At 33.8% G+C, this 13,275-nt stretch overlaps 1 protein-coding gene across 1 annotated transcript in view; it reads right to left on the bottom strand.

Annotated features, from left to right (window-relative positions):
• The window catches only part of LOC145691904 (uncharacterized), a 93,654-nt gene that overhangs the window by 3,375 nt on the left and 77,004 nt on the right, over positions 1-13,275 (bottom strand). Inside the window, exon 5 of the mRNA XM_081767210.1 lies at positions 6,613-6,764. Coding sequence (XP_081623336.1) covers positions 6,613-6,764 — 152 coding nt within the window. The remainder of the gene's footprint in view (positions 1-6,612; positions 6,765-13,275) is intronic.

The raw sequence follows: 13,275 nt of genomic DNA, 5'->3' as shown, positions 1-13,275 counted from the left end.
TTCTGGGTCATTTAGTCCGGTATAAGCCTAATGGTAAAGTACCTTTGATTTTAGATTAGCACAGTACATGTGTCAAAGATTCTGGTAAATTAAAGAAAACCTCTAATGCTCCCACTACTCAATACTCAAAATTGTCAATCCTTTATGTGTTTTTCTTCCGCAGTTTGAAAGACAATTTCAACTTATCTTACGACCACTTTGTTGGTAGGAACCCTGTCAAAATGTTATGAAAGAAGAATATGAGAATTTCAGTTTCAGTTGGAAGAAATCAGCCTCTGTTGGATTCTTCGCATATGGATTTCGAAAATGATTTGTGTTAAATTGTGATTTCTGATTATTAAATCTTATGTGTAGTGAAATATTAAAATTCAATATGTTGCAAAACACGTTGAAAACTGTAATGTAATTTTTGGAGTCCAGGAACGAATCCGGACCATAAAATACATTGGCGGTGGAAAACTGTTTAAAAAGAAGTTCCCCTAACGTATATTCGTGGTGATAGCAGATTCGCAGAGGTTTTCTATCTTTAATAATGTTAAGCCTTAGTAAGAATAAAGCGCTACGACAGTAAGGAACAGTATCTGCCTAATAGGAACTCGAAATATTACCTTTTATAATTAAATTACTGTAAGATGTAATTTTCAATAGTTAAATATAAATATATTCTATCCGACAATGCAATTGAAAAGTTAACAATTTCGAAGTAACAAAAAACCAAGCTAATATAAACCTTACGATGATCTTGAAGTTTTGTTGGCGTCTACTATTAACCCAATGTTCTCGGGATTGCTGCCAGAGTGAATGTTGCTGCACTGAGCTTTCGTTACCATCTCCAGAGCTATGTTACCGCTGTATGGTAACGAAAGCTCAACACAGCAACATTCACTCTGTGCTTTATTATGTAATTGCAATTTTCTTGAATAAGTAAACGGGATTCTTCTCCTGGTGGTCCTAGGTTCGAATCTCGTCCATTCTTGTTGCGTTTTTCTTTTACCTACACTGAGTTTGTGCATTCCAGATCTTCAAGCTTGAACCAAATCTGACACCAGTTAGGGAATTAAAAGTAGCTGACATTATTTTCAAACACGAGACGTTATTACATGTTTTTCATTAGCTTACAGTACTAAACTTTGATATCAACTCTTCCATCCTTCATTTAACTCATTTCTTGACGTGTTTTGTTACAAAATTCATGAATTCTGACGGAAAAATTGCTTTACAAGTTAATGGTGACTGCTTTGAAAGCAAGTGCAAAATATGACAATTAAATGTCGTATCTGTAGTTTTGTGTGTAGAAGAAACAAACTTGTGAACCAAAGGTTTAAGAACAACTCAAGTTATTAATATAAACTTTGCCGAAGATTATTCACTTATATCATCATAAAAGAAGTACGAAAGACGTTCTGAAACGAAGAAATACAACATACAACTTTGCAAGCGGAGGCAAAGAAACCTAACGTAACAGGACTAAAGACTAATTACTTACGGCGTAGTGATCGTGGTTGAGTGGTCAAGGCACTGGATCAGTAATCTTGAGGTTCGAATCCGCATCGGGCACTTTTTTTTTACTTTAGGATTTTTGATGGCGATTGATCGACACATGTTTTATTATATTCAGATATTTGAATACTCGGATGTTTCAATACTTGAACTATCAAATCTTCAGGGATAATAATAGTAATAATAATACTTATTATTATCTCGTAGAAGATTAAAAGCTAGGAGCTAATTATCACTCCGGTCATACCGTTACAAGCAGAAACGTGACATTTGGCAAGAATATTTCTGTTTTCTTTAATGTTGCCCATGAGAAGAGAAATTTCTCATCTTGTTTCTAAAACAAACAAAATAACATCAGAATTAACATTTTACATTCGAGACGGGATAAGGGTAACTCAAATTATCATGTCACTTTGGAGATGAGAATCGAGACGAGATGAAACGTATCGTAAACATTTCTCATCTTATTACGATTCTCGAAATAGTGTATGTTCATTGTTTAAGTAACAATTGTTCTGTAGACGGAATCTTATAAGCTTTTTGTTGCTTTGTATTTCACAACTTACAATCATACTTGAATGTAAAATATACTTTTAAAACAATTTTCCATTTATGCAAGATTACAAATAAGCGAGGAGTGCCATCTGGTAGCCACTATTCATCTCTTCGAACCAGAAAACTATGAATTTGACACCAATATTTTTTGTATTCTATTACTTTTTTTTTACTTGTAACCCCTTTCCCTCCCTGGAATGTTTTCAGTGTCTTAGCCCCCACAGTAGATTGTTGTGATGGTAAATTATGCGTATAGTAAATTCGTTTGAAATTCCTCCAAGAGTCAATGTTGCACTGTGCGTTTTTTTCTGAGTCAAACTCTCTAAATATATATACATACATTACAGTAAGAACTGAATTTTGTATTGTCATTGTGCAAACATTCATGATAATATGCCGTAGGGAAATGAGTTGCATTAAGGTTGTAAGATTGAATATCAAGTTTGAAACAACGCAAGTTAAAGAAACTCATGTAATAACAAATATATTTGAAAATAATTTCGAATTAAACTAGCTGTGACTATATTACTTCAAAATTGAACTTGTGGAATGCTCAGTATGAGCGTAGCTCAAAGAAAATAATCAATAAGAATGGTCTTGATTCGAAGCTCGGACCATACACGTAGGAGTAACTTACATTAACCATTCACCTAAGAGACAATGACGCACAGGGTTTGGCACTACTTTATCAGATGGTTCTATCACATGTAACCTAATTAACACAATAGTAACAAATTTTACTGCCCTAAAAAGTGTTCTGAACAAGGAGAAGTTCATTATGCACATTGTAACTAAGTTACAAGAGGTTTATATCCTATCAGAACGGCGCATCCACCAAGTCAACTTTTGGAATATCCCATTAAGTTAGCTTTCAACGTAGCTAAAGGAAACGTATGTGCATGAGTACGGAGTTCTCCGTAGCAGAATGGATAAAGTCATGGTTCAATAACTACAAGGTTCACAGTTCGAAATCCGTCTTGGAAGCTGCAGGATTTTTAAATTCTTAATTCCTCAGTTCTCAAGATCTTTCTCTCCATTCGTAATTATCTGATGCTCTCAAAAGTGTTCTCCACCCTAATTCGACAACTCTTAATGTGATCCTCAGAGTTTGAAAGCTTCCGTTCTTCTGTTTCACAAAATCACAATTTTCGTCATAATACGAGTGCTGTCCGATCATTTTTCCCCAGTTCTAAATCTGTGTATATAAATCATTCCTCTTTGTCTTCATATTTAATCTCTCTCTCTCTGTCTCTCTGAATGTCGCCCAGGAACTCATATGGTTTGAGATCAAACCTTCGACTCTTGAAACCAAATGTAATGTTAAGCTCTCTAGCAATGTGCTATCGTTACTCTATAGGTTTGTTGCTAAAAGCAGTGTTATTTTAGATTTTATTCGGGGGAGGGGGGAAGTCTCAGCCGACAAAAAAATTCACTTTTTTATTAGTGTATTACTATACATTTGCTCAAACAATATGTATTTATTAAGCTCAAGGGAAGGGAAATTACACCCTCCTGTCCTGCCCAAATGACGCTCTTGGAACATTTGCTTGCAATTACTGAAAAGAAATGAAACGAATCATTGAATAACACTCATTTCTGCCAGTAGATATTCTCGAGCTCTGTGCGTGCAATACAGATTTAAGGAAGCACAAAACTTACTGCCGTTATTGGCGATTTCCATAGATTTCTTAGGGAGCATCTTACTAGCTTGGAGTCTTTAAAGAAGGGAAAGAATCAAACTAAAGGTATTAATGAAGCTATGGGAAGATTGTGTGACTTTTAAAAAAAAAAAGAAAAAAGAAAATACGCTCTTAAAAGATATTTCAGAACAAACGAATGAGAAAGATTGTTTTAGAGCTATAACATTGTAAACTTGATTCCTGTTTTTTTTTTTTTTTTTCGTCTGAATGGAAAGAGCGTACTACGTCACACACACTGCTTTAGACAAGGAGAGGTGGGGGAGGGGAGGAGTTGAAGTTGGATCGTACTAGAAGCAACTAATCGATTGAGACATGTATTTCTGGATGTATTTACCAGGCTCTAAATATATTTTTCCTTTGATGTTTTAGATTAGGGTTGATAATTTTGGAAAATAAAATTAAAGGCACGTACTCATAAGTTCTCAAAACAGACGACGAATAACTGTAAACCTATTTTAAACCTTCAAATATATAATTGGTTCTAAGAACAGGTGAAATAACGATCTGTTGACAACTCTACTTCAGATACATCCGTGATGTGGAAAGGAACTGCAGTGGACAAGTGGAAGCCTCTGAAATATTGGAAAAGACTTACCGGTACCGTGATTTGTGTCTGGCATTCAAATTCGGCAGTAAAAAACCACTGCTTAGTGTTATTATTATTATTATTATTATTATTATTATTATTATTATTATTATTATTATTATTATTATTATTATTATTATTATTTATTGTCAACACAACAGGCTATAGCCCAATTACAGTATTGCAAATTACGCAATTACATGTTCATAACTCTTGATAACATAACTTGAGTTCATAACTCTTGATAACTCATGATAATGGTATTTTTAAATGTCTTAGGCGACATATCACATATATCAAATTCATTGTTAGTTGAACGCATTCTATTTTATACAAAGCTGTTGTCCTCCAGATTGGTGATTTCATCACTTAGTTCTTGATTTTTTTTTCAGTATTAAAGACCAGCGTTTCTACGTACTTTTAATGTGGGGACATGAAAATTCAGGACAATCCAAAATATTTTGCGTTACTTTTTGAATGAATAATAAATCAATCATATGTCACCTTTGTTCTAGTGTAGGAAGATGAAAGTTAGCAAGTATGGTTTTACAGCTGTCATAAGTTACGTGAACACAGTGGAAGTGATGCGGTACGACGTGAGTTGCGGAGATGTAACGGACACTACATATAAAGCCGTGTTTGTAGGGAAACGCAAACGAAGAAACATCAGAATTGATCCAACAATTGCAGGGGAAAGTGATGGAAGCTTGAGGGCGTATTTGAGCAAGTAACCAATCACACTACCTATCGGACACCAAAATCCAGTTGATCGACAAAATTTGGGAGGCGTTTGTGTCTCTTTCTCGGGAAACTGTGAGTGTGAATATGCCATATTTTGGAGCTGCTTCGAGGCAGTTGTGGATGCCAAGGGTGACTTCATGATGAGATTATAATCTTTATGTTACTTTCCCACAGTATTACTTGTTTACGATTTGCTTCGAGAAGTTTTGCAAAATTGAAAGAATATATAACAACAAAAATTGTCTATTTCTCAAATATTACTTGCCTTGCATTTGCATATTCTTGACATTTAAAAAATTCATCTGTTGCAAATAAAATAAATCAAATTATAGATATTGCATTTAAAAGAAATCAACTCAGGTCAATTATCTAATTATTCGGTATTTGATACGGTACCCATCACGTTAGAAGTCGAGCGGATGGGATGTAAAATAGGCAGAGTATTTTCGCTTTGGTTCTATTAAAGTGTCTCGTATATAATGACACAACACTTTGCTATGGAAGCAGCATATTAGGTCTACTTTTATCTCCGTCAGTAATTCAGACGAACTCTATGTATGTCTAAGAGGAGCAGGAATGTTGAAAGTGTTTTGCTCACGAGATGAGGAATAAGGTTTTCGCGTCTCGTCAAAAACATTGTGTAGAAGTTTCGTCTCATCTCGATTCCCGAAGAATTCTTTATCTCCTTGTCTCGAAATTCATTTCTCATCTCGTCTCGTCATGTAAATTTATGTACAAATTTTAAGCTCTAATTAATTTATTAATTTCCTTCTGCATTCTCTCTAAAGTGTCTAATCCTTAAAAGCAGCGAGATCTATAAAGTGTGTAATGCCACATTTAAACTATATTTATTACGAGAGTGTATTGTGTAATGACTTTCGTATGTTTAAACTTTGCTAAATGCTTTTCATTGTAATTGTTTAATTACTTTTTCAATTTTCGTACTGTGAATAATGTAACTCTAAAATAGTATTTGAGATTTGAGTGAATTAATGTTACCCATTAGACTTTTGAAATTTTTCGGCTTGTCTCGGAAACTAGATGATAATTGTAATGCTCGTCGTCTTGTTTTGAATTTGGAAAAGTATTTCTCTTCTAATGGGCAACACAAGTTAAAAGTGTAAAGTTATTCAGAAATCAAAATCTGAAGTGGGATGAATTATGAGTAATTATTTTATTGCAAAATAAGATATGAAAATATAATTATAGAGAACCGACTTTGTGTTCTACTTATCTAGTTGTTTAATTGTGAAAATATTGAGAGTGTAGCTATTCAAAGCGATATGCGCCAGTATTGACAAATATGTCTTGTTTGTATAACAACAAAGGAGCTTTATGCGGAGAGAAAATGAGTGAAATAGTTTAAGCACAGAACGATATCCTTCTTAAATCTGATTTCCTTCTGTAGAAAAAAATCTCTTACAATGGCGAAAATTCTTATTTATTTACTTTTCATCCTCTTTGGCAACTATACTTGTTTTAGAAACAATGCAAAAAGAAATAAAACTAAACAGATATGAGACTACTTACTCAAAATCATCAATTGCAATGCCAGCGTATATAAAATTATTTCTTGGCCCAAGGCCAAAAGCCGCAGTAGCATTTGTTGGCTGCACAGTAGTTGAACAGCTTCCTGATGTAAGTTCAACGTGCTTAAGTCTAACAATGTAGTCATAATATATCTGAAAAGTGAAAATTAGAATTATCAATAAATCTTCTTGTATGTTAAATTTAACAACGTAGTCATATTATAACTCAAAAGTGAATATTACAATTGTACGACACATAAGTAGCATAAAACTCCATTGATATCTACAACACGTTGGTACGTTTAGGTGAACCCATGGTAGAATAGATGAAACTCTACTTCAAAATAAGTATACTTGACGGCTTGTATTGTGTTACGTGGTTTTCTTAAACAATAAATTTCTATACTTTGCAAATATTCTCAACATGTCCTCTAGGGTGATCCTTAATTACATGGCGATTTTTTTTTTCGAATTTCTTTGCTCCCAACCCCTAAATTGGTTCCATGTCGGACCCAATTTATCCATGAAAAAAATGGGCTCAATCGAAGAATATTTAACCGACCCCCAAGCGACCTAAAGTTTGAATGCATATTCAATATGTTAATATCTTATATAGGAAAAGTCTGGAATAAACCCTTCTTACTTTAAAGCGGCTGAAGGGAAAGGGACCAAATCTTGGATACAGGGATTGGAAGTAATCCACATCTGACCCTGAGAAATAGCATGATGGCGGCCATTTTGAAATCCGCAATTTTATATTCGGACCCAAAATTTTAAATGGAAATTATGTTTTGTGACATCGTTTTTGAGTAATCTTTTATTATAAAAACATATCTTCCTATATTTTCAACTTATCTCTGGTCATTTAATTCTTTTTAGCTTTGAAATAATAGTTTATTATCTTTCAATATTGATTTTTCCTTTAGAGGTTACTGAAATATTAATAAACTATTACATACATGTAAGAAGGAAATAATTATATATGTTGTTATATAATTACGTCCCGTCGAAATACACACCAGCCTATATTGAAATTATTTATATGAAATGAAATTACATAAACAACATAATGAATGTTTAAAATGATGATAAAAGAAAGCTGAAGGCTGTGGATGACTATCCAAATTCTACTCCATCATTAAGCCAATTTTTGTAGCTTCTGGATACTTTTTTCTGTGTTCACTGACTATCTGCAATATGTATTGTTTCTCTTTTTCGTCCTTTGTTAAAATGTTCCCGTATTCTTGTATCAGTTTCACACCTCTCTCTGCAATATCATTCACCACCACAATGTTTTTCAATATATTCAACCCACGTTGAAAGTTCACATTTACTTTCCAAGTAGATGGGCATGTGCATTTCTTTCTTTACTTTATGGTTTAATTCAAATAAGGGAAACTATTCAACAATCTTATAAATCTGCAGCCCGTACAGAGATATAAACTCACAGAATATTAAGTCTCATTACTTCGGAGATTTTATTTTCCGTAGTTGACAATTATTACATGTTCAGAGATAAGTGGAAAATAAAGGCAGACGTCTTTTGTCGTCAAAAGCTACCTCAAAATGATATATATCACACGAGGTCATTTCTATTTAAAATTTTGTGCCCGAATCCAAGATAGTGGACATAAAGATGCCTCATCTTGGTCACTACTCAGTATCAGGTATGGATCTACTTCTACAACCTCTATCCAAGATATGATTCCTTTTCCACAGCCATTTTTAAGTTACAAGAGTTTATTACAAACTTTTGCCATATACTATACATTGTAAATACATTCAGATGTTTAGGTCGCTTGGGGGTCAGTTAAATATTCTTCGATTGAGCCCATTTTTTCACAGATTAATTTGGTCCCACATGGAACCAGTTTAGGGGTTGGGAGCAAAGAAATTCGGAAATCAAAAATTATGGACCACCCTAATGTCCTCCTTCCTTGGAGATGAGCGGTTTACAATATTAGGCCAAATTCAGTTTAAGCACAACAGTGTATTACATCTTTTGATGCTTAAAATCCACGATTATACATAGTGTAATGCATAAGTTCTCGTACTGATTTCTTTACCGCTTTCCTACTGACGCAATTTGTAAGACAACGATTGAAGTACGTACTATCAGAACTACTTGACAAGAGTGCAAATTGACGTTAGTGGAGTTGCAGTACCTTAGAAGAAAGACGTGTGATTCATATTACTCTTGTTAGTATGCGTCAAAGTGTGAAATGGGTTAGAAGGACGGACAACGTGTAGCGATTAAATTCTGCGACAGACAAGCTAAAATGATTCAGAAACCTTATTGTGACGCAATATTAAGTCAAACAACCGTTTATGTGTAGCGCAAACGGTTTCCAAAGGGTAGGGAATCATCGAAGGACGACAGGTGCAGTGGTCGGCCCAAAACAACCTGTACCGATGAGAACATAGCCTCCGTTGGTAGACTAATAGCGCACATTTGTCGAGTTCGTTCTGCCTTGTACCGCACTTGGAATCTTTTCCTCGTTCACAACAACGCCCCAGCTCATTCGGTAACAACGATTAAACAGTTTCTGGTTGAAAAACTAATCGTAACCTTGTACCATCCCCTTTACTTTTCAGACCTATTCTCGGTCAATTATTTTCTGTTCCCTAAGTTGAAGTTGCAAATAAAGGGTGAAAATTCGATACCATCAAAGGGATTCAAGAAGCGGTGATCAACCAGCTGAACAGGAATTCCTCAGATAAGTTTTCCAAAGCCATGAAAAAGCTGGAAATACATGTTTAACAGTGTATTGCTTCAAATAGAGCTTGTTTTTAACAAACAAACTGAAAAGAATGATACCATTCTTCTGATTTTTCTTCCAATGGTCATAGTCCGTGTACTTATGAACCGCACTGTGTGTGGGGCAAAAAAAAAAAAAAAAAATCGACCAATTTCCATGTCAAAGGTTGCTGACAAAATGTATTTATTCATTTATTTATTTTTTACCTAAGATTGTACCACTTTCAGGGAGTTGTAAACGGGTATTCATTTATTTTTTTGGCCGCGGAGGTTTGTTTGTAGCGGCCATTTTGTATAGGCGTGTGTGCGGATTTTGCACTTTTCAGAGGATTCCGTTAAACTCTGTAACTTTTTAGGTTTTAAAGATAATGAGTTCAAACCAAGACCATATGAAAGACAATGGAATGTTCTGTGGACATTGAGAAGTACTTTAGAACGTCGGGGTAAAAGCTCTGAACATTGATGTTGGAAACCTAAAATGTCCGTTTTGGAATGTTTTGGAACGATATAAATGAGACTCACCCTCAATTTTTTGTCTACATAGAGAATAGATAATAGACAACGTCCCAAACAAGTTTCAGATTTGAGAACCACATACTTGATATTTTGGAAACTTTTAAACATTCAGAATTTTCGAAAGTCGTGTATTTTCACAGTCAAATATCTCAGGAAGGACGCAAGTAAAAAATCCAACATTTGCACAAAATAGACGATAGTTTCGCAGCAATACGTGGGTAAAATTGTATCTCTGAAACTCGAGTAGTTTCCAAGTTATAAGTTGTTGCATTGATATGAAATTCGCAATTTTAATAGCTGAACAGATGTTCAGGTTTTGTGTTGATAGTAATTCAGACATAGAATGTATCTATGTTTCATCAGAAGAAGTGCAGTCAAATAGCAAGAAACTCGAGATTTGTTATTTGTAAGATAATTATCAATACCAGATCATATTATAGATTTGTACTTCTGACCAGTGCTGTAGTCCTAAAATTTTCAGAGGGTATACGCTGTTTTGTAATCATCTATAACTGTCATAAAAGACATAGAAGGCATTTTTTAATGAACAATGTAAGACTCATGTATTAATTAATTCAATTAAAATATGTAGGATACATCACTCTTGTATGGTGTAAAAGCATTTCATGTTATTTTCTTGACAACACTCTTTACTTAAATCACCATTAATAATATAAATGAGTGTAGGTATGGAGAAGGAACCAACTCATTCCGAGAAGGAATAGAAAAAGTCGCGCCCGATGTGCCAGAAGTAAGAAAACTGTGCCCAAATTTAACTCTCTAAAATCATTAAGATATGATTTTTTTAACCAATTAATAGGTTCTGTATTGCTCAAAGTTACATTTAACATTGGTGTGATATTGAAAATATTCATACCTTAGTTTAAAAATATCGAACAAGTTTGATTCTCGTTAGCAGAGAACAAGGTTTTAAGCAATGGAAATATCACAACCATCTTCAAAACGCTTGGATATCCTCTCAGAACAAAAATGCGCCATGTTGCATCGATCTATCCCCTCATCCTAAAACTAACAATTTTCTGTTTTGGTTTCTTCCTGTATAATAACATCCAAGTAATAGTAGCTGGTATCAACATCAATAATGAAAACCTTCAATAAAATATAAGACGTGCCAAAAAAAAATTCCATGACTCATATTTGAACACCTGCTAAGAATATAAGAGAAAAATGGTGATATAGTCCCTTTATCCTTGGAGTCATGGCTCGATTAAATAAATAAATAAATAAATAAATATAAACGAAACAAAAGTAGAAAGTACTATCCGTTTTGAAGCAGAGGGTACACTTTTGTGAATAGACTGGAATAGTGATGTCGTCATTTTCTTTTCGTTACCATGGTGATCGTTATGTTTTTTTCTAAACAAATGCATGAACCGATAGGAATACTATGAAGTATACTGTTAATAAGAACACGCAGTTAATAATAATTTTGGAATATTTTGAGTACAAAGTAAAGTTGGCAGGAAAAAAACAGATTAAGAATATGGGTCCACTATTTAGAAAATTTACTATTAAATTTAGCAAATAACGAAGTAACACATAACGAACCTTTTTCTACAGGGGCCACATCTCTAGGTAATCTGACAAGATAGAAATTGCGTAAGTGATGACAGCGCCCTTACCACGCAATGCACAATGAACAATAGCAACTATACCCAATGTAAAAACTCTATGGAACAGACTGATGAGCTGTCGGCACAGTGACAATAGAACAAACGTATTTGTTCTGAGAATTTTCAATCAGGACCAATTTCTGACCGGTTAACATGCATAGGATCTGTCCTTGTATTTCCTTCTTACTTTAAAAATATATACTGATAGTACAACAAGAAAACATCCAATTATGCAAGGTTCAGAGTAAGTTTTAAACACTATTTCTGTAGACCTAAACGTTTGTAATGTAATGTGTGATGCTGATGGTACTAAATAAAAATTTTCTAACATTATTTGTATTTAATATCTAATAATAAATAAGCTAAGTATATTGACATTTAACGTAACATCCAAATGTATAAATAGGCTACACAAAATCCACGATATAGGGGAAACATTTCACTTTCAACGCTTAACATATTTTAACAGATTATTTACCTAATTGTTTGCTTTTTCTATTTTTTCGTAGTTTCATTCATTGAATATTTTAAAACATATACAAGTGTTGCTTTTACTCTAATGTTTGCAATCCGGAAGTTAACACGTTACTGTTTCGCTTTGTACTTAGTTTCTTAGGTCATGTTGTTTAGAAAATAAATCTATGATCACCATGGCAACGAGACGGATGTGACGTCACACTATTTCAGTCTATAAGATTAAGCAGAGGGCGTGTACTTGAGGATATACTTGAGTCAATGTCATTTATTGGAAATAACAATGATATATTTTTAAATTCTTGTAATAGTAATAGTGCAGAAAAATGAAACACAAATTTTATTGAAGAAAGGAACAAAGTAGCAACAAGCTGAAAATTCATATAGATATTGAGAATAATGTTCTAAACAATATACTAAAAGTCCCCTGCAATCCTACCTGACCTTTGTTCGCCATATCGGAAAATGTCGAAATGTCCGAAGTAATTGAAAGATATTTTAAAGTGAAATACAAAGTCTGGACCGCGCTAAATATCTGTGAAATTGTAAATATAGTCCATCCGAAGTCAATTGAGATCAGGGTGGGAGGGGGAAAACATTATGAAGTGGTTAAGGTTGTCATTAGTCTTGTAAAAAAACGTTTTTTTTCTGTGAAGTTTTTTTTCAATAAAAAACATCGTTCTTTTTCATGTTTTTTTCAATGATGAATTCTGTTTTTTTTCTGGCAACTATTATTTATTGATTTATGTTGCAGATTATTGAAATAATCAACAGAACTTGAGTCGAAGCCCTCGTAACTTACAAATCATTTGTTTCTTTGTACCTATACGAGCAAAATTGTGCGATTATTCCTTTCGGACCCAGGCGTTTTCCTACATTCTCAGTTAGTGACTTATTGCTCAAAAACTATTCATTTGATTGATATGGTTAAGGTTTTGTTTTTTAGAAAATAGAAGTGGGTACTTTTTGGTGTAAGTTGCATTGCATTGTTGCCAATGGGTGGGAAATTATTGAGGGAAATGTAGGGGTGAAAATTTACAAAAAATTCCCTAACCGAATTTCAAAATTTTTTGTATCTAGCACCACTGCTGCTATATGAGTTCAAGTCACCTAAACAAATCTTTGGTGTGTTGACAAGGTACAGTGAAATCCAGAAGTCGCTGGCTTCCATTCAAAGAGGGGAAAAAAATTCTGTCATACACATGAAATTTTGACACTTTTTAGGTCTCAGAAGCAAAAATCAAATATGCCAAGGCTACAGCTTCTCTAATTATCCTATTGA

The sequence above is a fragment of the Thermobia domestica genome, chromosome 8, assembly GCF_964235325.1.
Source record: "Thermobia domestica chromosome 8, izTheDome1.hap1.1, whole genome shotgun sequence".
NCBI classification, from domain to species: Eukaryota; Metazoa; Arthropoda; class Insecta; order Zygentoma; family Lepismatidae; genus Thermobia; species Thermobia domestica.
This window is presented reverse-complemented; position numbering and strand designations above follow the sequence as displayed.